The 14781-nt window shown below is 43.8% G+C and overlaps 1 protein-coding gene across 1 annotated transcript in view; it reads left to right on the forward strand.

Annotated features, from left to right (window-relative positions):
• The window catches only part of AOAH (acyloxyacyl hydrolase), a 198531-nt gene that overhangs the window by 69136 nt on the left and 114614 nt on the right, over window positions 1-14781 (forward strand). Inside the window, exons 5-6 of the mRNA XM_076006307.1 lie at window positions 8373-8432; window positions 13718-13788. Coding sequence (XP_075862422.1) covers window positions 8373-8432; window positions 13718-13788 — 131 coding nt within the window. The remainder of the gene's footprint in view (window positions 1-8372; window positions 8433-13717; window positions 13789-14781) is intronic.

Genomic DNA, 14781 nt, shown 5'->3' on the forward strand with positions numbered 1-14781 from the left:
TTTCCAGCTTCCGCTCTTGGTCCTCATCTTCACCTAATTAATCTCCCACATCAGAGCTCAGCTAGGAAGTCATTTCCTCTAAGAAGTTTTCCCTGATGCTCCAAGTTAAGCCAGGATTCCACTCCATTCCTCACACTCCATCCTTCAAGCACTTATTGCAATTGTAACTAATTAATTATAAAATTATTACTTAATGTCTGCGACTTCTGTTAGGGTGTAAACTCCATGAATAAAAAAGAGATATTCTGACTATTTTATTCTTCGAACATAATGCTATTCTCTCTGCATTTTCCCCAGAGCCCCAGTAACCCCTGGTCACTGCATGTATTAATTGTTCAATTACTATATATTGAATGAATAGTACAGTAGAAAGAATAATACCTTCCCAAAGAAGTTCACATCCTAATCCCCATAGCCTGTAACTATGTTCTGTTACACAGCAAAAGGAAGTTTGGGGATGTGATTTAGTGAAGGATCTTTAGATGGGGAGATTGCCCTGGATTATTTGGGTGAGCCTAATGTAATCACAAGGGTCCTTCTAAGAGGCAAGCACTAGGATCAGAGAAGAAAATGTGACAACAGATTTAGAGATGAGAGTGACGAGGCCATCAACTACCAAGAGCTAGAAGAGGCAAGGAACAGACTCTTCCTTGGAACCTACAGAAGGAGCCAGCCTTGCTGACACCTTGATTTTAATCCTTCTGACCTTCAGAATGGTAAAAGAATAAGTCTGTGTTTTTTTAAGCCTCCAAGTTTGTGGTCATTAGTTATAGCAGCAATAGAAAACTAATACAAATAACACGATTAGTTGCATAACACTGGGCAAGATTGCAGACAAGTAGAGGAAAAGTAAAAAATTAAAATGCTATGTAACAAAGCAATTGACCTTAGACAACCTAATGATTAAACCATACCCACTACTTGACTAGCTCAATTACTTGCCAGAAATCATTGGTTTAAAGACTAGGACAATGTGCTATAGGTAAGAATAGACCATGGAGTCCAGTACTGGAGACATTGTTTGTGTGCACAGACACTGGGGAAGAAACAGTCCAAATGGAGCAAAGGTGTTTGCACTGGGTCTTGGATTTCTCATCCATAAAGTGGAGTTAAGAACAATTACTTCCTACTTTGCAAAGTTAGTATAAATTTTATAGATAAAATATATACAATGTTCGATATAGTCTGAGAAGCATAGAGGAACTATGGCAGAATGGTACATGGTGTTGGTGGTAAAATCAATGAATAAAAATGTCAGAAAAAGGAGTACGGTGGGAATAGTGCTGATTAAAATAAGGTTTTAGAAAAAAAGGCATTGCCTGGAGAACATGAAACAATAGCAAGAGCATGATGGGATATATCGATGATACTAACAGCTATACAATGCAGAATTAGCCTAGAAGAAGGAAAGAAGAACATTTAGCTAATGGTAAAATATGTATGAAGAAGAGACATTCAGTGATAAAAGAGAATGCATTTAAAAGTAGTGCCCTTTTTCTTTTACTTTACTTTTTTTTTTTCTTTTTTGCCCCTGGTAGAAAATGATGTGAGCAGACTTCATTTTTTCTGTATAACTTAAAGTCATAAATGGCCATTGGAGCTGGAAAATTTCAGAACCTCAAAATCAAATTGGACTTTGACAGAGCTAAATCCTAGGTATTGGAAAAATATCCATGCAGGATGTAGTAGAACGCAGATATAGTGATAGACAAACAAATTCTACCCAAAAGCCAAATATGCCACTATTTGATAAAAACTCATAAGCCGTGAAACTTCTTGCCTTTGTCTTTCTACTTGATAGAAATTGCCTGAAATCCTTTTTCCACGCCCTTCTGTTGGCTCTTTGTAGTCTGTCTGTCTTAGTCAGGTAGGGGCACTATATAACAAAGTATCATAGATGGGGTGCCTTATAAACAACAGAAATTTATTTTTCACAGTTCTGGAGACTAGAAGTCTGAGGTTATGGTGCCAGCAGGGCCAGGTTCTGGTGAGTTTGGGGAAGGCCCGGACTCCAAATGCCATCACATCCCAATAGGGGTTTCCACATACGATTCTGGGGGAGACACAGACGTTCAGTCCACAGCACTGCCTTACGCTGTATCTATTTATGCACTTTTCTCCTCCCGTGGACAGTAAAGTCCTTGGAGACAGCGTCTTTCAAATCTTGCTCCATTTTTAAAATCAATTTGCACCACTTAATTTGGGTATTAAGAGCAATATGTACTAATAAACTTTCAGAAAAGATCCAGGGTGGATGAGCGATCTCCCCCGCCAGCACCCCCTCACTCATACATGCTCTTTGACAATAAAAACGCCTTTCTCAAATCATCATTTTACCTCCCGGGGGCTTTCTCCTTTGTGGGAATCTGTCACCGCTGTCAAATGTGTGAAGTGAACAAAAAGCACTTTTTGTGCTTTTCACATACACTGCTGTTATAATTGATAACAGAGGGCTTGATCACTAAAAACCATTCACTGTAGAAACTCATGCTTAAAGACACTATTTTTCTTTACTCCCTTCACTCCTAAGTGTACCAAAATCCAATTCGTTAACATCACAGAACCTCAGAAGGCCCAATTAGTGACTGTATCCTGTCCAATTCACTAATACTCTTAAAATGTCCAGGGACATTGTGCCGAGTCCCTGGGCAGCCCCGGCACACTGAGTTCCTTACATGTTTCCCGTCGTAATCAATAAAGCTTAGTGTACTTTGGCCAAAAGATTTGAATGTTTAGGAAATAAATGCATGATCTACATAATATTCATTTCTACAAAGTGTCTCAAAGCCTTGAATATGCTAATGTGTGTTTTGGCTCTCAGAGGAGGATTTAATTCTCAGATTTCCTAAACTTCTTTAACTTTAAAAAATGTTTGTTTCTTTTTTAGCACGCCTTATTAACATCTCCCAGAGTAGGCTAAGAAGCATGGATTTTTGTGCCAAATGGGTTTGAATTGAATCTGGACATGCTACTCATTGGCTCCGTGACTTCAGGAGAGTTATTTAGCCACTCTGAGCCTCAGTTTACCTCATCTATAAAAGAGGGATCATATTAACTACTACTTACCCCTTTCCAATTGTATTCTACTCACGGTTTCCTGTCAATCTTCTCTACCAGATTATAAAACTCTTGACATCTCATTTACTCTATGTCCCCAACATGCAATTCATGGCTCAACATAGATCTGGATGAGTATTTGTAAAATAAATGAGTAGATTGAGTGACTGCACAAAGAAATGGATGACTGAAAGAATATTTCTTTCTCCTTTCATTGTATGCTTGCTACTGTGCTTGTACCTAGGTTACATGAATTTCCACCCATGTGCATGGCTTCTTGACATTCAAGGCCAGTCCTCTCGCCTGAATACCTGACTTTTTATGTTAAACTAGATCCTTTCCATGGAAGCTACACTCGTCATTCCTCAAGGCCCTTGTGAAACCTCATAAGTCTTGTTTTTTTGCTTGTGTTAAAATTTCAGGCTTACTTTATCCTTGGAAAACAGTGTTTCACTGGCGGTGAAGGTGTTAGAGTCTAGAAACTCGATTACCAACTCCAGCTCTGCTTGCAGAGTGGTCCTGGTTAAGTTGTTTCATCTCTATGAGCCTCAGTTTTCTCATCTGTAAAATGAGGAAAATACCATGATTTTCCCTCAGACAGTTTTCAGGATCCTTGAAAAACAACATGCATTTCTGTTGGCTGATGTAATTGTTGGAGTTTTTCCTGCTGTGTATTAGTGACATTACAACCCGAAATAAAAACACTGATTATTGTTTACACTAATATCATGCTTATTATCTGCAAGGCACTATTCTAAGTATTATCTTGTTCACTACTCATAACTATGCTATTATCATCCCCATTCTACAGATGCAGAAACTGAAAATCAGAGTGCTTAAATCACTTGACCCAAGGCCCTACAACTGGTAGGGCCAAAAGATGAAGCTGGGATTCAAACCCACAAACACTCTATGATCCAAAATCATTTTAAATGGCAATTAACAATGGAGACCCTGATCTAGTGATTAATACAATATTTAAAGAGTTTCTCTTGAAGATGGAAGTTTGCCCACATCTGAACTGCTAATTAGACTACTATACTTTCTTCCTTTTCCTTGGGCTCCCACTTGGCTGATGGTTGGCAGAGCACAGAATCTACCAGGGCACCTCTTTGCCCAAGCACTTGGTTCTTGCTCTTCCATCATCCAAACTCCTCTTAGCTCAAGAGTCAAAGTCACTCTGAGAGCAAGAGAGACTGTATGAATCTGGATGGGTTAAAAAACCCATAAAGTTATTGTCTCACGGTAGTGGGGGATAAAAGTCCAAGATCCAGGTGTTAGCAGGGTTAGCCTTCGGGGGCCATGAGAGAACATCTGCCCCATGCCTTTCGGTCTCAGCCCTGATGGTTTGCTGGCATCTTTGGCGTCATTCTCTCTGAATCTCCACATCATCTTCCCTCTGTATGCAATTTTTCTCTTCGCGTGGTAGTCTATCTATGCGGACACTAGTCATATTCGATTGGCAGCCTGCCCTGCTGCAGTACGACCTGATCCCAACTAATTTCCTCTTCCATGACCCTATCTGCAAATAAAGTCACATTCTGAGCTACTGGGTGGTTAGGACTTTAACATGTAAATTTTGGTGGGACAAAATTCAACTCATAACATCAGGCAGTAGTCACCAAACCTTTCCTCCTGTTGGAAGACTCTGGGCTGGCTCTGGTTTGGGTGGGCACGGGCATCAGTCCACACAAATGCGTTTCAGTGAGCCACCATGCCACCTGCCACTGTGTGCTATAGTGACGGGTCATCCTTGCCCCTTTCACAGGCTGCTGGGCTGCCGTGCCATGTTGTCCTTGAGCACTTTCCAAGCTCTTGAGTAAAGAAATCCAATAAACAGACATACCCATGGTCCTTCCCAGGGCTTATGTCTCTCTGAGCCTGTGTGACGGCTTCCTTAGCAATCCACTCAGGAGGGTATTAAATAAATAGGCTGAAGAGGATTTGAAGATGGACTGAATAACCATGATAACCAAGGAAAAAAATGTAATGAGAATCTGAAAAGATTGGACCAAAACAAATTGCAGGATCAAATGAACACTTCCAGAACCAAGCCGCTCATTGTTGACGGAGAAACTGCTTATGCCTCAGACGATTGCTCTAGCTAGGTCGTAAAACATCATTCTGGATTCCAACCAGAAGAGTTTTCTAATCAGCTCTCAGTCCGTTCTCAAACTTTCTCTCCAACTGCTCATTAGAATTGCATTCTTCATCCTGAAGTCTTAATTTTTCAGAATATAGAAGAGTGGTCTTCATACATTATAAATGCAGGCTTACACGTCAAATTGCCAACAATTAAAGATTATCAAAGAGAGATAACAATTATTTTTATTTTTCCTGGCAATTTGCTTGTCATTAAGACAAGCAAACCAAGTAATTTTTCCAAACAGCTTTGAGTTTTTACATCCATTTTTTTCTGGGGAAAAAAAAAAGCTCAGGCTTTTATCTCAATTCTCTTTTGTACATTGGTATTAATATTAATGCATTTTGAATCAGTAACAAAAAAGAAAGTGATGCTTTGATCTTTTTTTTAATTTTAATTTTCTTAACATGTGTTTGTCACTAAACCTGGCACACCCCTGCTCAAAAACTCTCAGTAGGCAACATTTACCTTTGAAATAAAGAGTAAACTTTTGTCATGACATCCAGGACCTCACTCTCTGCCCATCACACCCTTGTCCAGACTTCTCTTCATGTATGTAGCCAGAACATCTGGCTTGTCTGACACACTGTGGCCTGAATGTTCCCTGTGCCCAAGATGTCCTTTCCCTTTCCACCCACTCCTACTTGTGGAATTCTTACCTTTGAAGGCTCAACACAAGGACTGCTTCCTCCTGAAGCCATCTTGGCTTTCCTCTTTTCTAGCAGAGCTTTCTTTTCCTCTGTTTTCTTTTTATTCCACATTGCAACATACTCCCAGGCATGCAGTTCCCCGCTAAATTTTAAGCTCGGGATAGGTGAGAACAGTAACAGCTGTTCATATGCAACTCTCCGGCCCCTGCACTCCCTACTTTGGTGCCTGCCGTGCTGCCTTGGAAGTAGTGACCTTGACTGAATAAAGGAATGAGGAAATGTCTAAAAAATATAGCCCTTTCCTAGTCTCTATTTAGTCATTTTCATTTTAATAGTCCTGCAAATTTAAGTTGACCAGGTGCTTATTACCTACATGCTCTGGGCTTGACACTGTGGAAGAGGTTAAGGGCGATCAAAAATTATAGCCCAGAACCCAAAGCCTCTACCCAGGAGTTCTCAGAGTGGTTGGAGGAACAAGACAGCCGTGCTACAGCTGGAAAATTATCCAGTGGGGGGCTGGGGGCTTCTAGAATGGCAGTTCCTGGGTGAATCCTTCTGATTCCAGGCTCAAAGGCCGGAAACTCCATTTTTGGTATCTTGGAGAGCACCGTGAAAGAGAAAACTATGCACAGGCTTAGAAGATGAAAGCTCTGAGGCTGCCTCCTGAGCAGACTTCTCCATAGCTATGTACTTAGGGGAGTGGAGGCTCCGAGTGGACCCTGCTATAGAGTAGGGAGGATGTGTACTTTCTAGGGGCCATGAGAGATTTGAATGTGAGCTTGGCTCAAGCTGCAGGTCCTCTGAAAATTTCCCCCAACCCCTCAGTGTGATAGAAGCAGTCTTCCTATGGACCTGTGCCCCCCAGCTCCTATGCACAGCTATTCTGAACCTGGAGTGGCTGATGGACCCATCCATTCTGCCCACCCCTCAAGGCCATGAGCTTTTTGAGGGCCCTTGTCTATGGTTTTGCAGCAGCTTCCAGTCTGCCAGGCAGGGGCCCTTCTCAAGCCTGGGGTGATGCCCAGGGGTGCAGCCAAGTGTGGCTTCTAGAGCTTCCCTCTATCCTCACTTTATTGTCAGGTAAAGTCAATTGCCATTTTCTTAGTCTTAGGTAGAGTACCTGCAAACGCAGCTGCAGGAAAAATCCATCTCCCTGCCACCCAGGTAGCAGTGAGTGGGCGGCCCAGGCTGCAGTGGACCCAGGTCCTAGGGCAAGTCCCCACATCTCTGCAGCACTGGGACATGTACCCCACACACAGCCACTCTGTCTGCCCTGGCCGTGTTCCTGCTGCCCCAGCCTCGAGGGTGCTAGTGAATTCTATCCTAGGGTCCCTTCCCTTAGTCCCCACTTGGCCTCACGTGTTCACTCGCTATGGCCACGTAGCTCCAGAGTGGAGAGATGGGGCTCATAGGGGAAGAATGGGCAAAGGCGTTAAATACGGACCTGAGTCCTGAACACCCATTAGCAGCATTGGCCAGTATCTCCCGGAAGGCCTTCTCTTGCTGATCAGCCATCTCAAAAACCCATTCTAGTATCCATTTTTACTGCCTAAATGCAGGGACAACATCTGTAGTCACCTGGAGTGAGAACTACAGCACTTTCCTTAAATCCCAGCTTCCCTACTAATTTGGGTAAGTGGGAAGTGGGTAGAAAAGACAGAGCTTTCTATTAAACCTATCAGTCATTGAAGAGAGGTGATTTGGGGGCTATACAGGCAGCAGGATGGTGAGGGACATGGGGGCCAGGATTATGTGCATTGAGTTGAGGGTAAAAGCTCCAGGAAGCAGTGCTGAAAGCAAACTGCCCTCACTCACCCCAGGATTAATCTTCTCCCAGCCTCCCCCCCCCACACACACACACAACCAAATACAAAAACACAGTGGTCTTGAAGATTCACAGAAATTGTTAATAATGAGCTAACTCTTTGTATTTGCAATGTGTGTGTACTTGAAAGATGCATTTAGATGTTATAGAAATGGTTGAAAGAGGATGGGGATCTCCAACCAGGGGAAGAGGAGGTGACTGAGAGCTGGGGTTAGCCTGCAGGGCAGAGATCAGCCGTTCTTCACTGTTGCACTCCTGTTGGCTGTTGATAGCTTCCTAGTTGCTAGTGGGGCTTTTAGACACAAGGACAAGTTATTTATGGAGGAGATCAGCGTAGCATAGCAGTCAGGAAGCAGAGGTTCAGATTGCGTTTCTGCTAGTTATGAGATCTTGGGCCAGTTTCTTAGCTTTTCTGCATCTCAATCTCCTTGTGTGTAAAATGGTCTTATCTCTCAGAGCTGTTGTGAAGAGTAAGATAACATTCACAAAGTACTTAGCACAGCCTCTGACAGGGCAAAGTCCTTAACACAGGTAGTTGTTCACATGAAATTGCTTTCTTGTGAATTACTTTATCACAAATTTATGGACTAATGCATTTATTGAAAACATGTAGACTTTAAAAATCCTAACTTTACAAAAGATCTAGAATGAAAAGATGAGACATAAGTTGTAATGTTGTCTAACTTTGCTTTTACAGGAGGCATGGAAATTCACACTAGAGAAGGCAAGACATATTGTCAAGAAATCCCCGACTCTGGTAAGGAATGAGCCTTTTCCTTGGCATGTTCATCTCCCACTGGCCCTGCTCTCACCCCCCAAAGGCAAGAGCTACTCCAGATCCAAGCCTGCAACCAGCCATAGTTGCACTGGGATTAAAGTACTGATAGGAACATGAGCCCCTTCCTACCTTATTTCTTGGCTTCTCTCTTATAACTTCTATACTACTAACTTTGAGGCTGGGTAACCTCTGTTATGGGGACTTTCCTGTGCTTTGTGGGGTGCTTAGCAGCATCCCTGGCCTCTACCAACTAGATGCCAGTAGCACCTTCCACCCCTTCCCAGTCATGACAACCCAAAATGCCCAATGTCCCCTAGAGAACAAAATCACCCCTAGTTGACAACTTCTGCTCTCCATTAGACCATTTTGGAGGAGGCTGTATCCTCCTGCTCCTCCACTTTCTAAAAAGGTGAACTTAAGCAAGGTGCTCAACTTCTCTGAGCCTCAATTTTCTTGTCTGTAAGATAAGGTCGTTAACAGTGTCCTGCGATATGAGGACTAATAGAGTTGATGTGTGTGAAGCACCTGGTATCTTGCCTAGGACTTACCAAATACTCCATAAATGCTAAAGTCATCACAATTATTATTCATTTCCCCATATTTATCATCTTTCTAATAACACTCTCATTCAACAGAAAGGATGTTTCGTTAAAATAAGTTCTCGTGAAGTTAAGCATTTAACTTGGGTCCTGGTTGCAAATCACCCCCAGTAGAAAAGGAAGCAGAAAAGTAGATCTTTAAGGACAGCATCATCCTGGATGCCAAAGATGCTGGCAGTAAGGGAGCATCCATCAGCAACGGGAGGGCAAAGACCTTGTCCTTGGCTTCTCCCTGCTGGCCAGCTCCTCACTCACCTTGATGCAATGCATGTAAGGTATTATTGATTTGGCAACATGGAAATAAAGGAGGAGGAAATCCCTCATGGCCAAGCTAGCCAGATTTAGCAAGTGAAAAATAGGATGCCCAGTTAAATTTGAACTTCAGATAAACAATGACTAATGTCTTAGTATAAGTGTGTCTAATGCAATATTTTATCTGGTAACCCTAGTCGTGGTGGGCGTATGGGGCTTGAGGGCCCAGGCTGCTGTGTGTTAAATGGCAATATGCAGGCATTTCCACATAAGTGATTTATCAATCACCACGTCTGCACCGCCAATCATTATTTAATGCAGTGAATAATTAAGGGCCGATAGTAGCCAGTTTAGCTAATTTGCTTAAGTTGTTGAACGAGATATGGAAGCACTGCAGGAAGCCCTTGACCACTGCCTTCAGAACCCTGAGCAGAAACGGAGAATAATAGAATTCATCTTTTATTCCTCTCAGCACACATCTAAAAACTTATTCTCGGGGCATTGTTTACTTCACTAGCACAAACTGCCTTGGCGTTAACTCAAAGGCTAATTAGGATTTTACAGTTTTTTATTTCTGTCACCAGAATTGCAAGCATAATTCATGGGGCAGAATTCCAATAATTACTTGCAAGAAGCCAAAAAAAATTCTACAGAACAATTCAACAACTAAAAAACTCCTCAGAAACCTCCACCAATTTATTTACTCTCCAGATGAAAGCTATCACGGAAAAAATAATCAGAAAATGCAAATAAGTGTCTCTGAAAAACTGCTCAGAATAGACCGCGATGGGGCGCACCGCGATGGGGCGCACCGCGATGGGGCGCACCGCGATGGGGCGCACCGCGATGGGGCGCACCGCGATGGGGCGCACCGCGATGGGGCGCACCGCGATGGGGCGCACCGCGATGGGGCGCACCGCGATGGGGCGCACCGCGATGGCGGCTGTAACTGCAGACCCAGCCAGGACACGGAAAGCAGCACACAGTAGGTCGCGTGTCATTTCGTCCCAGCCTGTCAGGAGAAGTTATACACTCTTCTCCAGACAGGAGAAGTTATACACTGTTGAAGGAAATCAAATGTTCCAGAGAAAGTCAGGATCTCAATGAAGCCCCAGAAAGCTCCCAGAGGGAACTTTTCATGGATTTGGCGGGACATGGAGCATCTAAAGGCACCTGAGTCTCTCAATCACCTGACTTAATTCTCACCTCTCCAAAGTAGAGTATTTCTGTTACCAATTCCATTTTGCAGATGAGAGAGGACTGAGTCTCAGGTAGGTTAAGTAATTTGCTCATTTCACGTAGCTAGTAAGGGAGAAAACCATCATTTAAATCCAGAGCTAGCTATTCCCAAGTTCAATACCCTTTCTATTATACTGGTCGTTCTCAACAAGTCCTCATCAGTGCTAAACTTCAGGGAGCACCCTTCACATCACAGGCTATGTGGATAATGGAATCCTACAGTGGACAAGCTGTGCAGCTATGCATGACAGCCCTGATCACAAACTCCCTTGCTCAACAGTATCATATGAAAAGCCTTTAAAAATTGCTAATGTCCATGCCCCACCTCAGACCAGTTTAAACCCTGGTATTATAACACACAATGAGTGTCGAAGACTACTTCACTATGTAGAAATTCAGTTTTAGCTTGGCTCCATACAGAAGAGTGATTATGCTCCCCCATGGCCTTCCATTTACCCCATTCACCCTATTTTTCTTTATTCAACCCCTGTTTGTTGTTCTGCATTCATTTAATATCCTGGTGTGTGGGGAAGCTCAGGAGGCTGGTTAAATCGATCGCAAAGTGAAGATGCCGCATAACTCCTGTCCCCAGCGACAGCCCAGATTCGAGACTTTCATTTTAGGTGGGATTAGATGCAGCCAGATGCTATATTTTAAATCCATTGCTGTGTTAATAACAGCCTACATTTTGTCTCTATCTAGCAGAGTTCCAATGAGAAGGAAGAGGCTGGCAAACACGCAGGCAAGGACTGCTTATTGCAACACTGCTCTGGGCCCATCTCTGTTCTCTTTGCAAGCAAATTGTAAGAGGACGGTGGGCTTTCCCTCACTATGTGATGAAAAGACCAAATAATCAAAACCTCTATCTAAACAGGAGGAGTTCTGGGGGGGGATCCCTGGGACATCATCCGTCACCCGCTTCCTAACCCCAGTTTCTGTGCAATGAATGTCAAAGACAGCTGCAGCCATCCAGCTGAATTTTGACACTAAACAGCTGTGTCATTATAAAATTTTATTGTATTGCACCTTTTTTATAGTGATTATAAGGCTGTCCTTATAAATTTTTTTAATATATTGGTTATCAGGAGTGTTAAAAATCAACATTGTCATTAGGATGATGAGACCAAGGCCTTCAGACTAAAATAAATATTAAAACAAGTAGCTCAAATATTCAAATGCAGCCAGATTTTGAACTCTAGGTCCCAGGATGTGTCTGTACTTCCAAAGTTGCCACCAATGTTGTTCTCCTGCTGGTGTTTGTTTTACAGTGTGGCTACAATTCTGATCTTAATCAGCTACTACGTCTCTGAATTAAATCTTCTAAGCACCCCTCCTTTGCACCACTGCCCTCCCTGCCCCTTTTACATCAGTGGCTCCTAGCCAGTGGCACTTGTGTGTCACCTCCCCCCCCAGGTCTGGAGATGTCTGGAGACAGATTTGCGCTGCTGGCATCTGGTGGGCAGAAGCTGGAGATGCTGTTGAGCATCTCATAATGCACAGGACAGATGCACAGCAAAGAAATAATTAGTATCAGCCCCAAATGGCAATAGAGATGAGGTTCCAGACCCTGGGATCAGGCCTCAGGGTCCCTTATCTCTGATGGGCTTCTCTGCCCCCTCTCACCTCCTCTGGGCCATCGCCCCACCCTAGCCATGGCTTTCTGAAATACCAGCGTAGCTCCTCTGCCTGACACCTTCAGAGATTGCCCACAGTCCTCAGGGTAACACGTAGTGCTGCATCCCAGGCTTGTCATAATGTCTCCTTCCTTCCATGGGTCACCGCATTCTGTGGTTTACGATGCTCCAGCCAGGCCAAAATGTTTGGCATTCCCAGAACACACCAGACTTTCTCATACCTCCATAGAACTGCTGGGATGCTCCCTCTGCCTGGAGCCCGGCTTATTCAGCTTCACTGTGCACCCTGGGGGCCTTGTTAAAGTGCAGATTCTGATTCTGTATGTCTGGCAGGGTGGCTGAGACTTTGCCATCACACCTTGAGTGGCTAGAACCTAGGCCAGTGGTTCTCAAGCCCTAGTGGGCATTGGAATGACTTGGAGGGCTAAGAAAACAGAGTGCCAAGACCTACCCAAGGATTTGATTCAGCAGATCTGGGGAGGTCCAAGAATTTTCATCTCTAGCAAGGCTGTGGACTGCACTTTGAGTCACAAAGTCTCAGAGCATCTGTCTCTTCCTTTCCACCTGCCTCCCTCCTGCCTGACTTCTGGGTCATAGAGAGCCCTGCTAATCCCTCAACCCCAGCAGACCCCACAGGGTGTTCCCAGAGCTGGTATATACATCCATAGCCAGCACTCCATGGAGAGCTGAGGACAAGGACAGCCTCTTGGTCTGCAGGTCTCATGTAGAGAGGGGCATTGGTCAAGATGTTCCTCTCCTCCTAGAAAGCCAGGCAGGCATCTCAAAGATCCTTGAATACTTCGTTCATATTCTGAAAAGGTTTCTGGTTATCCTTTGCCAGGTCAAAATATCGCCAGTGCCCATGAAACCCTGCATAACCATCAGAAGGACTCCCCGTGCCAGCAGGAATCCACTGTCTCTCTCCCTTTGTTGATAAATGTCTCTTCCCACCCTGTTGTCTTTTCTTTCTTTCATTTGAGGGAAGCAACATAGAAACCACAATCTTTCTAAAAGCACAGCTTAGTAAAGTGCCAGGGCTTTTATCAATAATATATCCCTCTCTTAGAATCTCATGGAAACTGCCATCTAAAATCCCATGGCTCGTGGAGCTGCACGCTCTCTGTTCCCCTGGGGAAGGGGCCGTCCTTCCCTTTAGTCACTATTTCCACAGTAAGATGGAATTATTTTATTTGAAATTGTTTTCTATTTTCAAAGCTCTTGGGTAGAGGAATGTCATTGACAGAATAGAACCCACCAAGGTGGAGAGAGGGGTGGCCAGGAATGTGGGATGAGCCAGTGGGTGAAGGGTTTGGGGGGCTCCCGGCCAAGGGAGCAGCATGAGCAGGGGCTTGGGGGTTGGGATAGATTTGGGATAGGTATGGAGCTGGGGACAGGGGCAAGAGGTGAATTTAGGTCAGGAAAACGGGGCTGCATTCTAGAAGGAGAAGGGTCCAGAAATCTAGGCTACAGAGGGGCCCGTAAAAGGTGGGTAACTACTCCTTAAATAATCCTCTTTTTAATGTCTTTTTTCCCTCCCCAGAAATATTCTAGAAGTGGCTCTGGCATTTGTTCACTCCCATTTTTGGCCAAGATCTGTCAGAAAATTAAACGGTATGTATACAGTTTCTACCTTCCCTAGCACCAGCGTGTGATAACGTCTTTGCTGGTCCTCGTTTTCCAATGACTAAAGTGATCGTCACACTTGAAAGGCATCTTCCCGAGGGTGACGGTGCTTCTTGCTCAAAACATGACTCGTACAGAAAGCAGAAGATAAATTAGCTCTGAACGAAATCATCTTGGAAATATATTGAATAACCAGTATCTTTGCATCCCAAAGCTCTATCTAAGTCCCAGGCTAGAACGCGCCCTGCCTGGGAGGCTCTCTGCGCATGCGCAGCCCTGGTGCTCGCTTCGCTAGGTTGGGGACTGCATGGCAAGAATTCCTTGAACATCTTTGGTGCAAAAGGGACCGTTTTTTGGGTTTTTTTGTGGTTTTTTTTTGTTTGTTTGTTTGTTTTTTCACAGAGCCCAAACCATTACCTGAAAAATCTGGCTTGTATGCTTACAAATAGGGTGCTGAATACAGAGACAGATCTTTCAAGCGCTCCTGTCTTGAGTTTAAAATCCTACACTCTAGCTCCACTTTGAGTCTGGGTTATGCTAGATGTCGCTAGCATAGTAATAGCAATAGTAATAGTAATGGCTGTTTAAAACTTTAAGAGGTGGAACAGTGGCTTGAGAGGGACATTTGACTCAGGCGCACAAAAGCGTAGGTTCTACCCTCCACTCAGCTGCTTCCAAGGTGACCACTTCCAAGGTGTCCACTGCTGCTTTTGCCGCTACCAGGTTACACATGGCGCTGTTCTAGGTGCCAGGTGCTGACCTTTCAATACATTTCCTCACTTGCTTCTCACAACTGTATGAGGTATCGTGTTTCCCCAAAAACAAGACAAGGTCTTTTTTTTTTTTTTTTTTTTTTTTTTATTTAGGTAAGAAGCAACAAGAGGAAAGGACAAGGTCTTATATTTATTTTTCCTCAAGAAGACACCCGAGGGCTTATTTTCAGGAGATGTGTTGGTTTTTTTTTATAAGTACGGTACAACA

The sequence above is a fragment of the Microcebus murinus genome, chromosome 9, assembly GCF_040939455.1.
Source record: "Microcebus murinus isolate Inina chromosome 9, M.murinus_Inina_mat1.0, whole genome shotgun sequence".
In the NCBI taxonomy this organism is placed as follows: Eukaryota; Metazoa; Chordata; class Mammalia; order Primates; family Cheirogaleidae; genus Microcebus; species Microcebus murinus.